This window comes from Ambystoma mexicanum, chromosome 8, assembly GCF_040938575.1.
Source record: "Ambystoma mexicanum isolate Mex_15411 chromosome 8, UKY_AmexF1_1, whole genome shotgun sequence".
NCBI lineage: Eukaryota > Metazoa > Chordata > Amphibia > Caudata > Ambystomatidae > Ambystoma > Ambystoma mexicanum.
Window position 1 is genome coordinate 69,552,213 of NC_090929.1, and position 23,585 is coordinate 69,575,797.

The 23,585-nt window shown below is 46.1% G+C and overlaps 1 protein-coding gene across 2 annotated transcripts in view; it reads right to left on the bottom strand.

Moving 5' to 3' along the window:
* The window catches only part of MED27 (mediator complex subunit 27), a 1,466,317-nt gene extending 1,455,690 nt beyond the window's left edge, over window positions 1-10,627 (bottom strand). The window contains exons 1-2 of one of the 2 annotated variants that reach the window (XM_069609298.1): window positions 10,382-10,627; window positions 2,997-3,141 (exon numbers count right to left, since the gene is read on the bottom strand). In XM_069609298.1, the coding sequence (XP_069465399.1) occupies window positions 2,997-3,141; window positions 10,382-10,572 (336 nt within the window). In that variant the 5' untranslated portion in view covers window positions 10,573-10,627. The remainder of the gene's footprint in view (window positions 1-2,996; window positions 3,142-10,381) is intronic. The other variant, XM_069609299.1, reaches the window with a different exon arrangement.
* Between the last annotated feature and the right edge of the window lie 12,958 nt (window positions 10,628-23,585).

Sequence of the window (23,585 nt, forward strand, 5' to 3'; positions counted from 1 at the left end):
TCATGTTAGGGAGGGGGGGGGGGATATCTCCTTTGCACATAGAGGGTTTGAGAAGGTTGGGAATGTCTGGTTCTGACACGTCTCGGAAAGAAAAAAAAAGAGAACGTTAGGAGTGTGGGAGGGGAGGCTGGACGAAGGAGGTTGGTCATGGTTAGGTAGGGCTTTGAATTGCACCCACTTTTTTTTAGAAGTTCTATTTTGCTGAGCAGGGCAACAAACTTCATCTTTGGTGATCTCATCAGGGCCGGTGGAGGGGAAGCTTAAGTCTTTGAAAATGGTGAACATTTCCTTAGGTTAAAGTAGAACGATTTAGCTTTAATAGTCGCTTATTTGTATTGAGCAGATCGCCTTTTCAATTCTTCCTTGGTGTAGTCACTAGGCTTGGATTGCCAGTTGGTTAGTGGAACACGTTTACTGGTACGAAGAGCTTGTAGTTAATCAGTGAACCATGAGTTTATGGGGTGGGCATTAGGGAGTGATAGAATTACTGAGTGTAAGAAACTATTGTCTACTTAATAGCTTTGAATGTTTTACCCTGCAGAAGGCTAGAAATGGTTTGACCTTTTCTTCTCATACCAAAACGATTCATTGGCTAATGGCACGATTCCCCAAATGAACCTTCTGGGAAAGGCCCAGCCTGGGAAATCTGAACCACACAGTGTCCCACACCACCCCTCGACTGGATTACTGGAACTCTGACATGGTCAAATTCTCAAATGCTCAGAGGATGCGCTTCTTAAATTGCTGCGCCGTGCGCCAGGAAGAGCACTCGCTTCATCTCTTGAACGCGGAAACCTCCCAGCCATTGGATTCTCAGAGCCACGGAACCCTATGGGCAGAGGAAGCCCAAGCGTAACAAGGGAGTGCACCTGTTGGGAAACGAAGAAGCTGCTGCGTGCTCGAAACAATCCTGTCTAGGGTTGCACACTTGCATTAGAGACCGTGTTGAACAGAAGCCTCATTATGTCCGTGCGTAATGTGATAGTGTTCAAAGCCCCACCTGCACACATTTTAGCATTAAAAAAAAAATGTACTAAGAAATACATGGACATTTTAGTTGCTCTCAATTTGTAGCACATTTTGAGAAAGTGAGGTCACCATCTCAGAACGTGTCTAACTTCAAAGGCAGTACGTGAATATGGTCCACATAGTATAACTGGCACACGATATGTTAAGCAAAGAGTAAAAAGGGTTCCGTTCACAGCGGTTTTGGAGCATTAAATAAAAAATGTATTAAGGCACATGGGCCTCATTTAAGCATGTTCTACTTGCAGGGAGTTTAAGATGATAAATTTGCTGTTCCAAACCACGCGGTAAACGTGAACTTGGATTAAAAAAAGGGAATTATGGAAGAAACGGTCCCTTCACAGCGGCAGCGCCACTGGTGATTTGTGCTGGTTTGGGAAATGCATTTAGGAAAGGACACGCGCATTTCACAGGGCGGAGTGGCAGCTAGGCTGCCAGCCCTCTTGCACATAATCCCGACACTGATCTGTAGGCTGCCAGCAGGCTGTACACGTTCCCGTCTTAGTGACATGGTGTAAAATAAAGCATGCCTAACCCTGCTGGGGGGTAGAAATGCAAGTGGGACAGCAAAATAGAAATAGGATTGGGGTATTTCTGACTCAGTCGTGCATTGCGCGTCAACCTGCACCGGTTTCAGACAGGCGCCGGAGAATGCGTTTTCTGTATATCCAGTTTGTGAATACAGGATGCTCATTGAAATGCCATTGCTGGTGAAAAGGTACAGCTGAATGCGTGGGCTCGACTCACCAGACAGGCACAGACGTTCTACAGTCTGTGAGTGAGGGGCAGTGGAGGCCATGTTCTGCCCTCCAGGATGTTTTGCCCTAGGACTCAGCTGGGGCTAATTGGTGTTGCAAGCCGAAACATGTGAAGGGCCACAGGTTGACCACCGCTGGTTCCTCTAGGAACCAGAATGGCCCGACAATATATGGAATTTACTGTAGCTCTCTCTCAAGCAGCCATAAGCCGAGATCTAGTACACCTTTATAAAAAAAAAATTCATATTTGCAAGTGCACATTAAAAAGTTATTCATTTACTAAATTTGGGAGTGCCAATTTCAAAAACAAGGGACTGCAAATTGAGAAGATTAAGGGGCGATTGTCAATTAAAAAAATACAACACTAGAATAGTGCTAATCGTGCTCCACGGCCAACGTTGAAATGTTCTTCAAATCATTTGTTTTTATGGGGAAATGCTATCGAGTTTGCCATTTAATAGATAGCCCAAGAACTTCCAAGTGTTCCTATAGGTCAACTGTGATATGCAATTCATGAACTCGAAAAACTAAAAAGCGGAGTCGGCCAACTGGGCCTCAAACCTGGGAGATTCAGATCTCACACTGATCTTAAATCCAAGCTTGCCTAATTCACTCAGCTATCTAACGGCTGTAGGATAAATAAAAGGGTGCATTAATAACTCTTCCACCAAACACCCATGAAAGTACCCAGGAACACACCAATAAATCCTACTTAAAATCCGGTGGGGTGGGGGGGGGGACACTTCATCCAATCAATTCCCTGTCTCGTCTTAACATAAGTCTCTACATCGTCACCAGCCTTACCAATGTAACCAAACAGTGGCACTCCACTTCAAAACACCAAAAAGGTACCAACACAAAAGGGAAAAAGTATGCATTTAACAGAGTATTCCATACAAAGTTGATGACCAGCTAAGCATTTATCAAATCCACATCTCTATATACGCTAGACCTCTAGCTTCTAAGCACGGCAACACAAAGTTATTAATACCCAATTCAGACATTCAATTAATTGACCTGAATGTGCAGTTCACTCTGGTGGAACCCTTCTGAATTGAGCAATTTCCCCTCCCCACCCTCCCACTACTTCTGCCTGGAAGCAGTTCCATATATCTTAAGACATTTACAACAATGTCCTCAAGATCAGAATTTGCAGACTTCGGATAGGAAAAGATCATGGGAGCCCTCTGGGAGTCTCCGGCATTAGCTAACCTTGTTTGACCATTTGTAGGCTTGAAGAAGCTGGCTGTAGAGTGGAGTTTTGTCCTGCACGGGATCCAGGCTCAGCAGGCCGCTGTTATGGAGTGGGTGGTTCTCCGAAGGCTTTCCTACCAAGTTGCTGAGTCGTTCGAGTTCACTGAAAGACAAAACAAGATACACAGACATTAACTAAAATCTTCCATGAGCCAATAAATCATGCCATCTGAGTAACCGAAGAAAGATTGCGTTTTCCTAGTTGCACCACAGCGCACCACTGTGCGATGCAACACTAACTGAAGCAAACTTTGGAAATGGAACCAAACTGCCTATATTCAATTAAAATAATGATGGCTAACAATTACAACCAAATAACCATTACACCAAATACAGGCGGCCCAGATCACAGGCGTTGGTTGAGTGGGGATACATGCACGATATTCCTTAGTTCTAGAGTATTAAAAAAGCGACCCAATAGTCAAGGAAAATACAAAGCAAACAAGCTAATTGCCACAGACTAGGCAAGCACCAATGAGGCAACATTCCTGTCAAAAAATTCCAGAACAGATTTCAGTTGTCCATTTGCCACCACCAATGTGTGCATTGTGGCGCTATGAAATCTCTTACCCCAACGTCATCTCACATTAATGGGATTCATAGGCAACACCTTACTATCTTTTTGACTGGGACACACCTCTGAGAATCAGGCCATGTGTCACTTCCCCCAAACCACTTCTGTCCCTCTAGAGTCTCTCAAGGGTCTCACGTCAGCTAGCCAAGAGAAAAAATACCACATTCAAGCCAGTCCCGCCTCAGGACCTGCTCAATACCCCACGCTGTCCTAGGATCCACTGGCTAAGCATCCATCTCCACTTCAAATTCCTTGCCCCTCCCGCCCAGTGGTCTCTTCCCAAGAAGATGCCCCCTCCCTTTGTTGCCTATCCACCCCTTTGTCTCAGCCTACTGCGCGTCAGAATTTCCTAGTACTTAGGCCTCCGTCCATGTATCCGACCATCCTTAACGCCTTGTTTTTCTACCAGTATGCCAGGGACACCACCCATATGCATCCTCGTGCCCCTTGGGGAGTGTGCTCTAACCAAAACCCTACATACAGCTCAGCCCTTCTCCATACGACTATTGACGAAGACGGTACATCACACATACATACATTGAAATAAAGAAAAAACATACTCGCTACACATGCAGGGAGGCCCAAGAAAGCAATTCTAGTAAATCTGTCAGCTCCAATTTTTCTGTGATCCAATTGACCAGAAAAATGACGATACATATGGCCGTATGCTTAGTAATAAATAGAAACAAGCATTGGCAACAATTTGGGCTTGTGTAAGCATAGGAATGGCACATGCCAGATACTGATGTAGTGGTATAAGCTGCAAACTGGTGCAAGTACCTGGGCATCTAATAGCAGTGCCTTGCAAACGCCCAATACTTCTACAGAAGCAAAAACGGTTGGCTTTGCCAATGCTGGTTTTTAACAGGACTTCAGCTAAGAACAGGCATAGGGCTTATAAATCTAGTGGCTGAAAGTAGTCCCGGTTGAGACATTGTTATTACACCAGAAGCACATTTACAGCTCCAATTAAGTAAATAACTATCAGAAGACTGCTTTGAGAACACTGGCAGGCACTTTGAGCACAAAGTTTGATGATAATGCTAGCTCAAAAGAGATCCCGGAGGTTTTGTTTCGGACGGGCAAATAGGTGGGAATGGCCGTATGGATTAGCATGGCCAGCGGAACCAGCTTTCCGGTCATTGCAGCTAAACATTGGAACGCACTACCAGTCCTTAAGATCCAAGCAATCTTACTGGTCCTTCTGTAAACGATTGAAAACCTGGTTCTTTACCTAGGAAACACCTCAACGCAGGGTTTACCCGTGGAACGCTAGCTGACTGAATTCTTTCTTGCTTTCCCTGTATCTTGTCCGGGAACCAGCACCTTGATGCCGTGGGTTTAGGTTAGTGCGCTTTACAAACGGTAAAAAATCAAAATGGCCATGGGCAGTCACTGGGTGGGTAAATAACCAAATGCCACCTACAATGTGCGTGTCCCTTCTCCTATGCCATTTCTCCCTAGCAGTATTCAAATGCAATAATTGCAGCGTATACGTGGTGCCACGTGGATTGTTAAACTTGTGGATTAGAGAAACTCAACAATTTGTAAGAAACATGCAAAATTAAGCAGCAGAGGGAGTGAGGGTCACTTCCAAAAAATCTCCCCACCTCATGTCCCTTACCACATGTACATCTCTCAGCAAAGATATCCATCACTCTGGACACCAAACCTTTCTACGCTCAGCATCTACAATTTCCATCACCATCGACACCACACCCACCTGGGCGTCTCCAGCAAGTTCTTCGCAAACGTGCTGGCTTACCCAGTATCACTCAGAACTCATCCCTTGGCCACACTCCTCCTTCCAACAGTCACCACACCATGTCCTGAAGAAACCCTTGTCGCTTACACCTGTTCCAATTCATATGGTATGGCCTTCAGACTACTGCCCTGCCCGCTCGTAGGAATAGTCGTTTCACTGCAGAAGATACAACCAGAGTGGTCCCCGGTGCAGAAATGGGTTCAGGCCTGGGGTGTCCAGACCAGAATCCAAACTAAAGAGGGGGGATGGGTGGAAATGGACAACGTTTATAGAGAAGGAAGATGGAGGAGTTTTATTATGCTTGGAATCTGGAAGAAACTTGAAAATGTATAATGCACATATCCAGAAGTACCAAGCAGAATTAACCGCATCTGGGCGCAGATGAAACTAAGACCACTAATCAGAAAATCTGACATAACTATAAATATGGAGTAAGGAAAAAAAGTTAGTATTTCTGAAAAGTTTCTAAAGTGGACCGAGATGGGGGGAGATTGTTCCACAGCCACGGGCAGCTCCTCTGGCTACACGACATCAAGTCAGAATATTCAATAGAGAAGAATGTGCCGAGCAAAGACTGAAGGTAAAAATTGTATTTGGAGAGCAAGAAAAACAATATATATAAGCCAGCCCATGAACAAAGTTGATACCAAAAACACATTCTTAAATGTGATTCTGAGGTGTATCGGCAGTCAAAGCAAACCACGCCTAGCATTAAAGATTGAGGCATCTCGAGACAATTAGAAGATGATTTGAAAAGGCGTCCAAAAGCCAGTTTGGATGGTGCGAAGAAGATGCACCAATTTAGGCATGACCTCAACATCTCCCTTCCTCGTCCCAGTACTTACCTTTGATGCACAGCCTCCCTCAAAGGAAACATGTTTTTGGCGGAGGGGAATAGTACCTCCTACTTAACAAAAATACCTTGTTAAAAGGTTTCCTGTAATCCAGACAGGGGAGAAACGCATCTTTCGGGAGCAGGCATAAGGGGAGCAACGATCTGTGCCTCTCTGGACCCATTTCAGTGGGGCGGAGGAGGTTGCAGAGGACCACAGAGTCTTGGACCCTGTGCGGGGCGAAAGGGTCCAAATGAGCCGACATCTTGCAGGTTTGTGAGGGTGGCAGGCGGAGTGGATTGTGTCCCTGGATGTTCAGGATGCATGTGGCTAAGGCCTTCCCTGCAGAGGTTCCTTAGGTTGGCATTGTGGGGGGAGTGGATTGTGTCTCTGGATCTTCAGGATACCCATTAGCATCTGGCTAAGGTCTTCCCAGCAGAGGTTCCTCGGGTTGGCATTGTGGGGGGGAGTGGATTGTGTCTCTGGATCTTCAGGATACCCATTAGCATCTGGCTAAGGTCTTCCCTGCAGAGGTTCCTTAGGTTGGCGTTGTGTCTCTGGATCTTCAGGATGGCCATTAGCATCTGGCTAAGGTCTTCCCAGCAGAGTTTCCTCGGGTTGGCGTTGTGGGGGGAGTGGATTGTGTCTCTGGATCTTCAGGATGCCCATTAGCATGTGGCTAAGGTCTTCCCAGCAGAGGTTCATTAGGTTGGCGTTGTGGGGGGGTTGCATCTCTGGATCTTCAGGATACCCATTAGCATTTGGCTAAGGTCTTCCCAGCAGAGGTTCCTCGGGTTGGCATTGTGTCTCTGGATCTTCAGGATGGCCATTAGCATGTGGCTAAGGTCTTCCCAGCAGAGGTTCCTTAGGTTGGCATTGTGTCTCTGGATCTTCTGGATGGCCATTAGCATCTGGCTAAGGTCTTCCGAGCAGAGGTTCCTCGGGTTGGCATTGTGGGGGGAGTGGATTGTCTCTCTGGATCTTCAGGATGCCCATTAGCATGTGGCTAAGGTCTTCCCAGCAGAGGTTCATTAGGTTGGCGTTGTGGGGGGGGTTGCATCTCTGGATCTTCAGGATACCCATTAGCGTGTAGCATGTGGGGAAGGTCTTCCCAGCAGAGGTTCCTTATGTTGGCGTTGTGGGGGGAGTGGATTGTGTGTCTGGATCTTCAGGATGGCCATTAGCATGTGGGGAAGGTCTTCCCAGCAGAGGTTCCTCAGGTTGGTGTTGTGGGGAGGGGGGGGGCATTATCAGTTTTCAGTACTCCCTTTTGGGTTGAAAACAGCCCCCTGGGCCTTTACAAAGATTGCAGCTCCCTTGGTTGCTCACATCCACCTGCAGGGAATCCACATATTCCCCAACACATAAGACTGGTTAATCAACAAAGCAGCCCAGTGTGAGGTGGGGGGGGGGAATACAAGCTCACCTACAAATAATGTGCCAAGCCTTCCAGGACAGGAATTTCAGCAGAAATGGCAAAAGTCTCAATTACTTCCCTCCAAGAACAAGGCCCTTACAGAGGCTCAATTTAGCAGCATGGAGAGGGTGCTACGCCTACAGGATGTTCTGGCAAAATGTCAAGGAAAGGGCATCCGCCCAGGATCTCCCAGTGGTTCTTCCTCGTTCCCTGGGCTTGGCTTCTTCTCAGGCCTTTGGTCTCCCATCTCCTCAATGACTTGGTCTCCCGGAATTACGAGTCCCTGATCCCTGTCACCCAGAGGTAAAGGAGGGCACTGGGTGGTGGTTACATTTGGGACATCCAAGGGAAGGGCTACATCAAGACTCATCCTCCAAGATCATCTTCACCACAGATGGCACCAGTCCGAGTTGGGGGAGGGGCGAGGACACCCTCGGGTCAAAAGCAATGCAGGAGAAATTGAGCCAGAAAGGATCTCCACAGGGACTTGGAAAGATCAGGAATTGGCAGGGCCTAGATGGAATTTTCCAGGCTGGTGAAGGGTCAGGTGGTGCTTGTCAGGACAGAATTCCACTGCATGATGTATTTCACTCAACCATGGGCTACAGCAGCTTTATCTCCAACTCCCTAACCTGGGTAATAGGATCCTGAGCAGAGAATGACCTACGCTCCATAGACAAAGTCCAAATATGGGGGATAGAGAATGCAATGGCAGACCGACTGCTAGGTCCACCCAGGTTCACAAGAGTTGTCCCCATCTGACAGAATCTTCCTCCACCATCTGCTGGATGTTTGGGACTCCAGAGAAAGACCCGTTTGCCTCCCCAGCATCAACAAAGCTTGATCAGATCAAGGTTTCAAGAGGTGGGGGCATGGGAGAGATGTGTTGAACATAGCACGGCTCCAGGAGCCGTTATATGCCCGCACCCCCATAGTCACGATTCTCAGAATAGTCAGGAAGGTCAGGGTGAGATTTCAGGTAATCCTAGTGGTTCCCCAATGACTGCGAAGAGGTTGATTTCCTGCTTGCTTCGAACTCCGGATGTATGGAGCATACTGAGATGACCATGTCCTCTACAAGCAAATCAGGAATTAGGGGCAGGAGGGCACAAAATCCAAAAGGTCAGTTGAGAGGAGTAGGTTACTGGCCTTAGGGTTGTCCCATCAGATGACAGAAATGCTTCTACAGTCACTCCGAAGGCACACGATAAGCCTTGGGTCAATGTTTGAATTGGTGTAAAAAGCCATCTTCAGTGCAGTATAGCAGCCACGCTCCAGTTCCAACAAGATGGATTTCATAAGGAATTGGCATTCTCCACCCGTCAGGTACAGTGGGCTACACTGGATCTTTGCACTTTGAAAAACTTGTGTACGAGCACAATACAAATAAAATATATCATATCACTAAAAGCCCTCATGGTTGGGCTAGTGGGCAAATGAGGAGATAGTTTGTTGGGAGGGTTTCTGAGAAGTTTAGCCTCTTCTAGCCCCCCCTCATATAAAAGACATACTGCCCTAGGATCAGACTTTTGTGCTTCTATTTCTTCAAGGCCATTCTTTTGAACACATTTCTCCAAATGATATTAGGTTTCTGATACTTGAGACAGTCTTTCTCATTGCAATCAACTCAGCCCACAGTCTAGGGGAAACAGGGCCTCTGTTATGTAGACCCCCTTTCTCCACAGTTTGATCTCGAGATGTGATTTCAAGTTTCTCCCTAAGTTTGAGCACAAAATACCTTAAACGATGTGGGTCTTCCAAGCTTTCTTTCAAGCTCCCAAGACTAAAGAAGAGGGAGGCTTGGCATTCCATCGATGTAATAAGAAGTATCCCAGAATACCTAGAAGATTGGACAATCTGTTGGTGACTTTTGGAGTGGGACAGCAGGGGGTGGAGGCGAACAGGCAAGAAAGCATCCGTTGTGATTACAAGGAGATGGATTTGGCCGGTGATCCTGGTGGTTTATGTATAAGGAGATGGGTTTGGGCAGTGATCCTGGTGGTTTATGTATAAGGAGATGGATTTGGGTAGTGATCCTGCTGGTTTATGAAGTACCATCTTGCCCACATCTGATCAAGTACAGGGTCCTTCAACTAGGGGCATGGATGTCTGCAGGGCTGATACTCAGTGGGTCTCCCTCTATGTGGGTATTTTTGGCAGTACTTCTTAAGACAGTGGGGTGGAGGGGTTGCATAATGGGTTCAATATGTCCCCAAGCAATCCTGCGTGGCATGGAGCCAGTTTAGCAGAAATCCCTTCACATTCCCAGTATCAAACCCAAACGGTTGGTCCTGTAATTTTGCAAGGAGGTAATTGTTATGGTCGCACATCAAACTGCCCCATGTTGGCGTATGTTATTTTGTTTATCTCCTGAGGATCCCATTTACAGTAGCAGTTTTGAGGTTTTATATATGGTGGTTAGAAAGTAAAACAGCCTAACATCTGACCCTTCAATTCAGCGCCACTCAGTAGCAGGGTTATGGGCTCTAGCTCCGGGATTTGCAGCCTTTGGCTCTCCAGCTGTTCTGGACTATAACTCCCATCAGACCTAGGCAACATTATCATTAAGGTTGGTGGAGGGGTGAGTGGATTTGTAGTCCAAAACATCAGGCGAGCTAAAGGTCGCACCCCGCTGTTGTAGGCTAGTAATGCCACAAACAATTCTGCTATAAAGCAGGCGTGGTCGCAGGCCTCAGAATGCAATAGAGAAAGCGAGGCCAGCCTGTGGAACTGAGCCGCCACCCCCCTGCTCACCTCAGGTCCCGGGTCACCGCTCCCAGTCCTTCCTGCACGCCCCCCAGGAAGCTCTTCTCGCGCTCCTCCAGCCCCCCCTGGTTCCTGAGGCCTTCCTTCAGGCAGTCAAAGACCCGCGTCACGCTGGAGCGCAGCGCCTGCACGGCCGCGATGGCCTGGGCGAAGGCCTCCAAGTTGACAGCGTCCGCCATGTTGCGAGTGGCTGCCGCGCGCGTCACTGACGTCAAAGCAGAGGGGGGAGGGGGCGACGCGGGGACGCAGGGACGCACGCTGCAGGGATCCGTCTCGGCTGGCCACGTCACGGCCGCGGAGAGCGACGGGAAATGTAGTGCGGAGCATGCATCTGCAGAGTGTGGCGCGGGCGGGAAACGTGCCAGGTCGAGGCCACGATGGGGGAGAGCTCACAAAAGCTACAACAAATTGCCCCACTCATTCGGGAGGTACTCGCCCAGTGCGTTTGTCTTTTTTTAATGTATGCAGACCGCCCAAATGTCCCCTTGCTTTGTTTAAGGAGCCTATGCAGCACTGTTTTTGTTTTCTTTTTAATTTTTGATTTCTGGGACTTTGTTTTTCTTTCCCATTTTAAATATATTAAAACTGTAAACCGAGAATTCATAGAAAAAACACGATTGGCTCAGTACATAGCTCTCAACCATTTGTGTCACAAAGGCGGGTGAAATCACCCGATTTTGTTTTTGGCGAGTGAGACGCCCATTGGAATGAATGGGCGTGCAGGAGGCTTGGCGGGTGAGTCTGCCCTTTACAAGGCGGGTGACACCCGCAAAAAGCGTGTGAGTTGAGAGCTATGCTCAGTATGGTGATGTAGACATTGAGAGCTCTGTCCCTTACTCGGGCCTACAAGTCACAGTATTTGTTATTAACAAGTGTTTTTAACAGTTTATAAAAACTTTTATGGAGCACTGCTCTCACGGGAGTGGCCCCTGCCATACTCTCGCGAGACATTGTATGCATGAGTGAGAAGGGGCTGCAAAAGGTAAGTGGAGGAGAACGAGGCCCAGCAGGTGACTGGTCACACGCACGGCACTCCTCCTGCATAGCAGAACATTTAACTAAGAACTTGCAAACCCCAAGCCAATACAAGAGACTTTTTATGCAAGGCAATTAATCCAACTGCCTTGCTGTGCATTGTTAATTTGCAAATTAAATGCTCAACACTACTTTGTGAGGTCCTTCATTGCTAAGCCACAACACATATGGCGATGAGGACGGGATCCGACCAGTGGCCGCACTGTTAGCTGGTGAAGAAACATGCAAGGAGCAACACGGCCCTCAACATTTCTGCAGACATCAGGTAGGCCAGTGATTCCATGGCCCAAGTGGAACCACTTACATATGTAGATGCCTTGGGAGGGACAGACTACACCCCACATGTGAAGAAGACTATACTGCTGGATGCGGTGGGGGTGGAACATCAGAGAATATTTGCCGGATGGAAGCCTGAACCATTCGTGGATGAGGAAGATGATGTATATCAGGAAGCGATCAGGAGGATAGTTAAAAGATTCTCCAACTAAGAGAACACTATGCTACACACAATACGATTTTACGACAGGAAACAGGAGAATACTGAGCATGTAGACGACTGCGTCACAAGACTGCAAGAAATTGCGGCATTTGAGCGTTTGGGGACAGCACAGAAAATATGATATGCAACATTCTGGTAGTGCACACCAACAACAGGAAGGTGCAAGACACGTACATACTAGAAAAAGAACTACAGTTGGACACAGTCCTTCAGAGCTGCAGAGGAGACTTCGCTCAGATGCAAAGAAATGTCGGGAAGCTCACACAGTGCAGTGGGACACTCCCTTCAGTATCGAGGGAATAGAGTAGGGCCGTGGAATGATGCCAGAGACAAACGAGACAAACCAAGTGAACCTCTGACATACCACAGGTGATCGAGCACTCAACATCTCACAAATGATAAGGCGTGTCCGGCCATTGGGCAAAGATGCACCAACTGCAAGAAAATTGGACACTTTCCCAGAACAGCATGTCTCGGCCGAGTAGGAAAGTAACCTCCATAGAAGTAAAGGAAGATGTGGAGGTGCCACAGTATGTCTGTTGGTGTACATAAAAGAAAACATAGATTTTAAAGGCAGACAGACATCAACAAGAGTATATTTCTCAGAGGAGTGACCGGCAATGCTTGGGTGGGATGGCCAGGTGGCAGTCAAACACAAAGTCATATCAGTCCAAGCTACTGCAAGGGCTGCATTACAGTCAGCTCCTGAAGATCATAAAAGAGGGCACGATTGAACCTGTCAAATCATCAGAATGGTTCAGTCCGGTCGTTCTGATAAAAAAAACAGCAATCCAACAATATCAGGTTCTGCATAGACCTGCGCAGCCTCAATTTGGAGAGATCACGGAGTTGACCTAGATGGTGAAGCAGGTGAAGTACCTTTTGAAATTGGGCATACGTGACGCTAATTGCCAAGTCTGCATAAAGAGTCAAGGTCTCTTTTGGCACATATCTCTATACAAAAATGCTGTTTCGACTATCCTCAGCCGCTTTATTGTTTCAGAGAATTATGGACTCTTTACTGCGAACAATAGGAACTGTATCGTACTTCCAGGACAATATCCTCATTTATGCAGAAGATGAAGAGGGCAATGATGTAGTACTGAGAAATGTGTTGAATAATGTGAAGGGTCAGAAATGCGAGACGGGAAAGCACATTGAGGTTTTTCACAAGTACCCATTTTGTTAAATAATAAGGGTGAGATAAACGCTTTGCTATCCCTAAACTAACAAGTATTCTAAGGCTGAAGGAAAACACTCTAACATCAAAAGGTATCTTCCCCTCACAGTTATACATACAAGAAAATCATAGAGGTTTCATATGGCTGTTCAAACTCAACAAAATAACAATTATAGTCAAACATAAACTTTATAACCATGTACCCTTGTAGCCAGGGTCAGATCCTTTTGACCAGAATTAATGCAGGCTTTTCCAAATCAAAGTTCCAAACAAGAACATTTCTTTCAATAGCCAAGTTCTGCTTTGCATGCCACACAAATTTTCTTTCACTCTATAAGTCTTTCTCTTTGCAACTTGGATTGTCTTATTACTAAAGAAGATTTATCACTCTTCAAGAATGGTTGTCCAAAATGTCCACAAACTCTTGCTTGATAAACCAAAAGTCGTTCACACTTCCAGTCAATATTTCAATATAACTTCTCCTCTTTGAAGGACTACTACCTTCACTTTTCTTCTTCAGAAACAACAATATTTTGTCTGGATGGTTGTAACCACAGTTCATCAAAATGACAGTGGCCTTGCCACTTTCTTTGCACCACAACTTTCCAACACAATGCAGTACTTCAGTATCTTCTTCCTGGTCGCCTAACCTGCCAGGACTACCACTAATAATCCCTTTCCTGGTTTATTCACCTGCCAGGATACAAACTCCTATCACTGCGTCAAGTACCTTGTGTTGAGTCGTGCTTCAAATTTTAGAAAGTTTTTAACTTTCAACAACATTGAGATTTACAATTTCTTCCATCAGGGTACAATGCACCTTCATGCTGTTGGCTCCACTGATTTGTTTGCCACGTGCAATGCAGGTTATGTTCCTCTCCTCCTTGATACTCTCTACAAGGAGGGCTTCTCTCCTGCCACCTTTGCGTTCCTACTCTCACACCAGTTAACTAATGTCTCATTCCAGTTCCTCTCTATAGGAAAACTATTTCCCCTTTCATTTGTAATTGGCCTTCTCTGACTTAGGCAAAGCTGGTTGTTGTCCCTCTCAAACATCATCTCCTCTTTACTGTGGCAATGACAGTTACAGTCTTTCATAAATATTGTCCCTTCTTTACTTTGGCAATGATTGTTACAAGTTTTCCCTTCTTGCTTTCTCTCTATGTTAGTATCACCCCAACATTGCTTTCTTTCATTAGTGCAGTATACAAAATTCTTGCGAGCAGCCAGCAGTCTACTGCATAGTGCCCCCGGGCCACCTAACGAAGGCCAACTCACCAGTCTCTCCCTGCATGTCTGCTCGACCCACTGCTGCTGCCACTTCTGCTTCTTCTTTCGGGCCCTGGGCTTCTGGCAGCTCAGGTCGCATTCCTGCAGTCTGTGCCTTTTGCAAAGGGAGCCTTTCTTGCTCCTCAGGTTTTCCGGTGCTCGCCATCCACCGGAGTAGGGCACAGGATAAGGAGAGCCTCTCTCTCCTACGGCACAGCCTGTCAAAGCGACCGCTGCACTTCAGTTCTCTGACTCCTACGACACCCACAGTGCCATACTCTGCTGCAAACACAGCAGCGGCTCCAGCGTCTTCGTTCCTCTGCCTCTGTTGTACCCACTGCTACTGGTTACTCCTACTTCTTTTTCTTCTTCGACGGTCCAGCTCAGGTGTGGATCATTACAACCTCTAGGCTGCACACTGCAGTTCTGTGCTTCTGAGCCCCCCTTCCTTGCCCCAGTACTTAGAGCATTATGGGACTTGACGTCCCTAATGTTCTGGTTCCTTTTTTTATATCAAAGGCTTCAATTGTAATCTTATTTAATCCACTGTTTATAGAATACTCTTTTAGGGGAGGAGTTAGAGCAGTTCATGGTTGGTTCTTGCTTTCATAGCTTAAACCTGCAGAGGAATCATACCTATCAGAGTCAATGGTATTAATGCTTTGATCCTTGCATATATCATTCCCATGTTGACCGTAAGTGTTTTCACTACTACCAATTTGGGTAATTTTGGGAATGGAAGCCTTACTCTGGCAACAAACCATTAGGTATTCCGGTATTATGGCAATCTCCCCCTGCGAAGAAGATAAATACTGCGTCCATCCTAATGGAGTCATCCTATTCCCTTGATGGCCTTTTCCTCCCAGGTGATCCACCTGGCTAATAGCACCCCCACGGTTAGGATCATGTAGCAGCTGCCTTCCCCTGGCCACCTATGAGGAGACTTAAGGTGGGGTTTCTGTGAGGACTCTGCAGGATTCGTCACAATAAACGGTAGGATGCCGGAGTAAAACTGCGGTACAAGAAGTGCATGATCAAGGCAAAGCAGGTGGAATATCTGGGGTACAAGATATCAAAAGAGGGCACTAACCCCAAGAAAAATTTATTTCAAGGTATTGTCAAGGCACCAGCTCCGATCTCCAAAGAAGATCTGAGGTCATTCTTGGGTCTGGCGGAATAGTACTCAGAATCTGTACCACGATTTTTTGAGATGACAGCACTGTGAGACACCTCAGTGTCTCACTCGCTAGTCCCCGGGAATCTGTCATCTAGGTGGCCAGGACACGGCCATCGCTATTGGATCCAGTTCCTGGGGGTGGAAGAGTGTGGGAGGATCACCTGGATGATGGGTCTTCGGGGAGTGGAAGTGGGACACCGAAGGGTGAGACGCGGTATCCCCTTCCTTTTGACACCTTTTCCCCATCCTACCCAGTAGGATAGCTAGAAACCCAACATCCCGCCCCCTTTCTTGGCACAAACACTTTCTCCCAGACAGATTGCCATGAAATACAACAGACTAATACCAGAGCCGTATACCTGACATGTCCCAACGCAAGGGTCAGGCAAAGTCAGGCAATTGCTGATAACTACACACATCTGACTTCCCTTTCACTTCCCCATAGGGATAAAAGGCGGAGCACGAAAGCACACTCTTAGCAAGACCAAACGCACGAGAAAGCAGCTATTCCAGGATAGCAGTTCAAACAGAGGAGAAAGGTGACGAGACCTGAAAGGACGACATGGAGGGAGTTGCCCTTGCCCTTTTCAACCCGAACCTACGGAGCTTCCAAGAAGGGAAACGTAAGACCGGGAATCGCAGTGGGTGAATGGTGCAAAGGATGTCAGCGGTACTTGGGACTCTCCCGCACTGATAGCCAGGGTGGGGAGAAGCAGTTGCCATCGTGGTACCGTCCTTGACTCCAGAGACGCCAACAGAGTTCAGCACAGCCAGTGAGTCGGAAACGCTGATAATAGACCGGACTGTGTTTGGTTCAAGGTTGCGAAGAGCAACATGGTATGAAGGAAGAAGACTAAAGTACAAAGGTCTTTTGTGAGTAAAATTGGTATCAGAGTTAGAGTGGTCCGGCGTCACGTGGCCGCTCATTAAAAGAACTCTAACCAGTGCCCCACTCCTGAAATAGGAGAATGTGTTGAATAAGGGAATCGAAGTGGTCCTGCAGTGGGTTATGTTAAATCACATGCATAGACGAAAGTCTTTGGTTGTTATAGAAACTACAAATACCAAGAGGGCTTAGGGAAGGCCAGCGTGAGGTGTCAAAGTGGTCATATGAGGGTCAAGCCAAATCCCATGTACAGTTGAAACTCTTTGACACGGTATGGAGGCAAACCTGAACCAGACTGAGGGATGCCCATAAATTAGGATAAACAGTAACCCATCTGAGAACATTGTGGTGACAGAATTATGTAAAGCCTGACTGGGGGCTTAAGGGAAAGCCTGACTGGGGATCAGACCCGGACTTAGGTAAGGGAAGAACCTAATGGGTCTAGATGACTTTCTGTTGAATTATACCAGGATGACAATGTGAACCCGATGGTGGGATACCAGGAGAAGTCTGAGCCCAGATGAGGGGAACCCAAGTAAAGTGGAGAAAGCAAACTGAATGGTTGTTTAAAAGGACATTGAGACTTCTGAATATCATAAATTGATGATATTTGTATTGAAAAGTAAAGTAAACAGTGTTACTGGGGCAAATGTGATCCCGACTGAGGGATGCCTGCGAATTAAGCTGAACAGTAATACCCTGTGAACATTGTGACAAGTGTGAACCCGACTGGCGGATGTCCACAAAGAGTGGTTGGTCTGAGCCCGACTGAGGGAGGCTAACGTTGAGAGAAGGATCGGAGCCCGACTGAGGGGGATCCAAGGGTGAAGAGTAATCGCCCAAAGTGAAGATAAATAGAAGGAACTTTTTTTTGTTGTTTATGACACATCAGGCCCTCTGAAGCAAGAGACTTTGCATGAAAGAGACTTGGATGCAGAAGGCCCTGATATTGAGAAAATGAACTGTGACCTTGTGCTGGAGAAGCCCAGGAGTGTGCTATGCTCAAGAGTCCCGCCTTGTCCCGTGCTAAAAATGTGGGGAAGGGAGAGCCCGACCACAACATCCTGACTTATCATTTGGTGAACACTTCTTTCTTTTCTTGTGAACATTACCCCACACTATTTTGTAGCATAGCAGTAAGGATTGGCAATCGTTTTGTTTAGTATTTTAGTATAGGCCCTTTTTTATTTGATTAGACTCCACTAGGACTGTATTATTATTATTTGATGGTCGTAGCTTGCTCCCATCTTAGATTTAGGTTTAGATTAGGTGTTTATCTCACCCATTTTACAGTTTAATAAACACCCTTGAACTGTGATCACTTGGGTCTGTCTTAATTTGACACCATACCTTCCTTACAGCGCCTATGAGGGAACTGCTGAAGAAGGGGCAGAGTACTCATGGAGAATGGAGCAGAAGACTGCATTTTAAGACATAAAACAAATGCTAATGGAAGCCCAGTGCCTTTGGACTTTGTACCAGATGTGGAAGACGTACCTCACCACTGAGGTGAGTGCCTATGCCCTGGGAGAGGGGATGTTGAGCTAGTTGTAGCATTTGCATCCAAGGCACTGTCCAAGGCAGAGAAAAACGATTCAACTATAGAGGAAAAGATGCTCACTGTGCATGGGCAGTGGAGTACTTCAGGACGTATGTGTCGGGAACCAATTTGTATCTAGTCACAGATCACAAGACCCTGGTGCACATGCTGAACACAGGGTGGGTGGAGGGTACAAAGACATCCACTCCATGGCTTCCACGTACATCAGCCAAACAACAGGAATATACATAGGAAATGGTGCACACTCCAGGATGGAAGAGTTTGCAGGCTGATTGCATATCACGCGTATCTGAACACAACCGACAAAGACAACATGTTCCTGCAAGACGAGTGCAGTCAGTGATTAAAAGGGCACATAGTTTATGGAAATGAGTGAGGGACATTGGCTAGATGAATCAGCCAAAGATAAATCAGTGCTCAAGCTGATGAAATGGGTCCAGAATGGGTGGCTAGAGGAAAGGGCGATTCCAGAAGGCCCGAAACCATACTGGAAAGTAGCAGAAGAAATACATGAAGAGAGCAGCTTACTATTCAGGTGTGAGCTAGTGATATCTGCCATGGCATTAAGAATAAATATGCCATACAGGGCCCATGCAGGACACGTAGGGAACAACATGACGAGACACAGATTAAGGGAAGCATACTGGTGGTCATGAATGGACCAGAATATTAGGAACATGATGGAAAGATGTCACGAGTGCTTAGACACTAACAAAAGGTTGAAAGTGATGCAGGCACCTCTCTGTCTCACAGAAATCCTGCAGGGAGTATGGCAGAAGTTGGGTTTGGACTGTATACGCCTCTTGGAAGCCATGAATGCCGAGCACATATACAGAATAGTAATTGTTGACTATCAAATTGGGTGGAGACGGAATTTGAGCCTGATATCACTGAAAGGACAGTGGTTGATTTCCTTATGTGGATGTTTCGAAGAGAAGAGCTCCCCAAAGAGATAGTGACCAACAACAGATGACAATTGTTGTTGAGTGAGATGGTCATGCTCAACAACAACATAAGGCAGATCAAGGCAACCTTATTTCGCCCTAAAGCCAATGGGCTGGTGGAAAGAACAAATTGTTCCATAGAGGCAGCCATTCAGCTAGCCGTGGCGTCCGGTATGGATCCACATAAGATTGTGAAAGAAGCAGTGGCTGCTCACAGATTAACTCCCAATGGAACCACCATGTTGTCACCCATGTTGAGGGGTCTGAGAGCTACCTCTAGACTAGTTCCCCATTGGCTGTCCAGAGTAAGAGAGGATGACACAGCAAACATGGAAGAATCGGTGTGGAGGATTAGGAAAAGTATGGATCATGTGTAGAAGTGGCATGACAACCGCAGGGTGGCTCAAACCACAGAGATAAAAGAGGGAGATGTGGTAACAATCAGACTACCTCACAAGGACCGGCTGACTGGGCTCTGTTACAGCGAACTGGGAAGGGTCAGACACGTGAGACAGACACTTAGGTATAAGTTTGTCACAAGTCGCCAATTTGTTAAATGAAAAGGGGTGAGACAAATGCCTATCTTTACCCAGCCTAACAAAGTTTCCCCTACCTGACGAACTAAGGCTAAAGGAAATTGACCTAATATCCAAAAGTATCTGTCCCTCACACTAATACAAGCAACAAAATCATACAGGAATTATTTGGCGGTTTAGCTTCACAAAATAACATAAAGGTTAAAACACAAAAGTTATAAATAGACTCCTTGTGACCAGGGTTCAAGCCCCCTCCCCTGGATCAATTCAGGATGTTTCCAACAAAAGTTACATTTCAGAAAAGTTCTTTTCACAAGCCAAGTTCTACTCCAGGTAGAAATTAAAGTACTTTTCATTCAATATGTCTTACACTTGGCAAAGTGAATGTCTCAGTTCAAAAAGTTTTCTACACTTGTAAACAGTAGTTAAAGTTTCCACAACCTTTTGCTTGGCAAACCAAGAAGACTTTCTCTTCACACATCCAGTCAGAAAGTCAAAGTGAATGTTCTCTGAAGATCAATCAATTATTAGTGTGTCATAGTTCTTCTTTAGAAACAACATCTTAGTCAGGATGGTCATACCATAGGTCATCAAACACTGTAGTGGAATTGGCATTTATTTTCCAACTCAACAGTTCATCTAACAGTAGTGGAATTGCCACTTCATTTCCACCACAACCTTATACCACATTCACAGTACTTCAAGTTATTTCCTTACTGGTCTACTCGCCTGCCAGGATGAAACACTATTTGTCCCTTTCCTGGATTACTCTCCTGCCAGGATAAATCTCCTACTACTACAACTTGTACTCCGTAGTAGTGCTTGTTAACACAATTGCCATTCCGTTTTTTCTCCAACATACTGCACAAAAAGACAATGATTCCCACGTTAATCGGTTTGCCATACGCAATGCAGGTTACACTTCTCTTCCGCCTTATTCCTTGTTAAAAGGAGGGCTTCTCGCCTGCTGTATCTGACTTTCCTTTTCACAACCTTTTGGCTGTTGGTAATGTGGTTTACAACTTCCTTCCTCGAGGTATCTTGTTATGAGACTGTTAAATTAAAGTTGCCTTGGTGTCCCTCTCAGCTTTCTTTGGCTTTGGCAATGTAAGTTCTAATGTCCCCTTTGTAGATATCCCTCTTGTGGAAAGTTGTATCTCCTTTGTTTTATTATTGTTCCTCTTTGGCAATGCAGGTTTTAATATTCTGTCATTGGATATTCCCCAATTTGGCTTTGGCAATGTGGGTTACAATATTCTCCTATTCGATATCTCATCATAGGAGATTTGCACCCAATTTGCTTAATTCCAATGTTTGGTTTCCAAAATTATTCAGCTGTCTCCTTTGGAGCACCCCAGGGTCACCTACATCAGGCCAAGTCACTGGTCTTTCCTGGTGTCTCCTTCTGACGCGCTGGTTCTGCTGGTTCCGCTTCTTCATTTGTTGGGCCTCCTGCAATGTTTGACAGCTCCTGCTAGTCTGCCACTGACTGGCAACACAGCTTGCAGAACCCTATACATTCACCAGTGAACACCTTACACCAGAGCGGCTTGTAGGATGTAGGGTGCTTCTCTCTCCCTTCGGCGTTGCCAGCCTCAATACCGCTTCTCGGCACATGTCCTCTGCATACACCAGGGATCCCGACCTCCACCAGGCTCTCTGCACTGCATCCCGCGGTCAGCACAGCAGTGACTCCAACCTCTGATTCTTCCTGCTGCTGCTTCTCTTTGGGCCGCACCTGAAAGGCCTTTATGTTTAAAGGTCCCGCTCATGTGTGGGTCATTACAACAACTAGACTGCACATTACACTTTGGTAACTCTGGACCCCTCTTCCTTGTCTCAGTACTAGGAGCATTATGGCACTCGAAGTCCATAATGTTCCTAGTTGTTTTAACATCAGAATGATCAAATTTACAAAAGGCCATTAAAACTGTATGGTCATTAGGGACATTATTCAGAGGGTTCTCTCATTCTGTCACACCCGGGTCCCCTCCAATGTGATCCTCCCGCATACTGCCACCCTCAGGGGCAGGATCAGGTAGTGGCCGCCATTCCCTGGCCACATGAGAATGGTCCCAGGACAGGATTTTTGGAATGATCACCTCTCATTCATCACAGAACCCATCAAGGCTATGCCTAGGGGCACGAAACATGGGTGCACCCAAGATGGCAAACGGTGGAATTTAGAGAGAGTGGCAGTGTTTGCAAAAGCTACTGTGGAAACAAGCTATCGCCTCGCAAACAACCACCAAAAAAAGACTGTCACAAAGAGAGAGTGAAGAGAGCAGTGAGAGGCGTGAACCAGGATTGGCTGGCAAACCAATGGACAGATAGGTCGAAGTGAGCGGTCTCACAGAAGAGCAGATGGAACCATGTGGCATGGCACACACAGAAAGCAGTGAAGAGGCTGATGATTAACGCACACCCACTGAACTGAGTGATGGTGGCCATTCACAGCGGGTGAGACGGAAGCTGATGAAGTACGAGGATTATGTGATGGAATAAAGACATCATGCTTCGCAAGAAAAGGAAAAAGGTTGAGCACTAGTGGCTCCCATCGTAATCTCATGAGACTTTGTGAGCACAAGCGAGAGGCGAGAGGTGGGCGTGGAAGGCATACAGTGGAGAGCGAGACCCAGGAGGTGAGCTGTCTCATGCACAACGCTCCTTCTGCACAGCAGGACATTTAAATATGGACTTGAGAACCCCAATTCAAGAGACTTAAATTACAAGGCACTGAATCCATTTGCCTTGCTGTACATAGTTCATTTGCAAATTAAAAGCTCCACACTATGCTACTTTGTGAGGTCCTTCCTTGATAGGCCTCAACATTGTTGAACATGTATTAATCATATAATTACTTAGACACTTAATGACATCATTACCAGGAAGTTAAAACAGTTCAAATTCTTTAAATTCCTACATCTCCTTAAATCTGAAAGCCGCCATATTTAGTCCACTGTTTTGACAGCCACTTACAGTGTCCCTGAACTTCTCTATTTTTACATCTGCTTTGTTTAATAAACATTTTTCAAATACCATCTGTATCAAACCATCTAATTTTGTACAGAATGTAAAGGAAACAAAACAAACTGAACGAGTAACTCTTAGGTAACATTTCTTTACTTTATCTTGCATATTTATTGAACGCAGGCAAGTCTTTCTTCAGGAAGGAAGAGAGCTTTAAGGAAGTGCTCAGGGTGCCCAGTTAAATTGTGCTGGGTTTTTTACCCTGGATTGTCTTTACATATTTCCACAGGCTGAACTCCGGAATAGTAACTCGGGAACTGCTAAGCCAAGGGGTGAAAAGTGGGCAAGGCAAGAAAAGACTGTATGAAAGGTAAATGTGGTTGGAGAAGAAAAGGGTTGGTTGTTCTGCATCAGCTGATCACATTCCCAGATATATTACAAGCCTGGCACTCCTATGTGTGAGGTGATCGGATGGTTTCAATGCCCATGCTCCTACCTTGAGGGCACAGAATAGAAAATGGAGTGGTGAAACTAAGTAGAGTAACATTGAAAACAGCCTGGCACCTTGATGGCAAAAATAGTTTGTTCCATATCATGTCATGCTAGACTTTTTATCAGTTCCAGGCGAGACAGGGTGGTGCCTTACCTGGGCGTAGGCTCTCAGAGTAGGGTAGAACATAGCCATCTAGAGTGAGCAAACATAGCCTGAGCTATCTATCCAGGCTGAGTTGATTGGACTGTGTGACAAGTCAGAGGTGGATGTGTGACAAATATAGTGGGTAGGGGAGAAGGGTCATATGTCTGTCTTTCTGTATTGTAATGGCGCATAAGTACGAGGCTGACCCACAGCTGGCATGATGGTTGCTAAAGACTACCCGACCCTATTACTAATAGGGGTTTTCAAGGCTCAACCAAAACTGATGATTCTGTCAGGATGTCTGTTCAAAGCAAATAGTCCCCCAATAGTCAAAACCTATTTCGCCCCTTACACTCAAACCTAAACTAAGGAAAGTGGTGATCTTATTGGTCCAGAAGAACGGCCCCCGTTTTCTGGACGGTCGACCAATGTTCATCTCCAGATGATGAAAACTCAAAGTTCTTCACAAAAGGGTTAACTCAAATGTCTCAAAAGTTC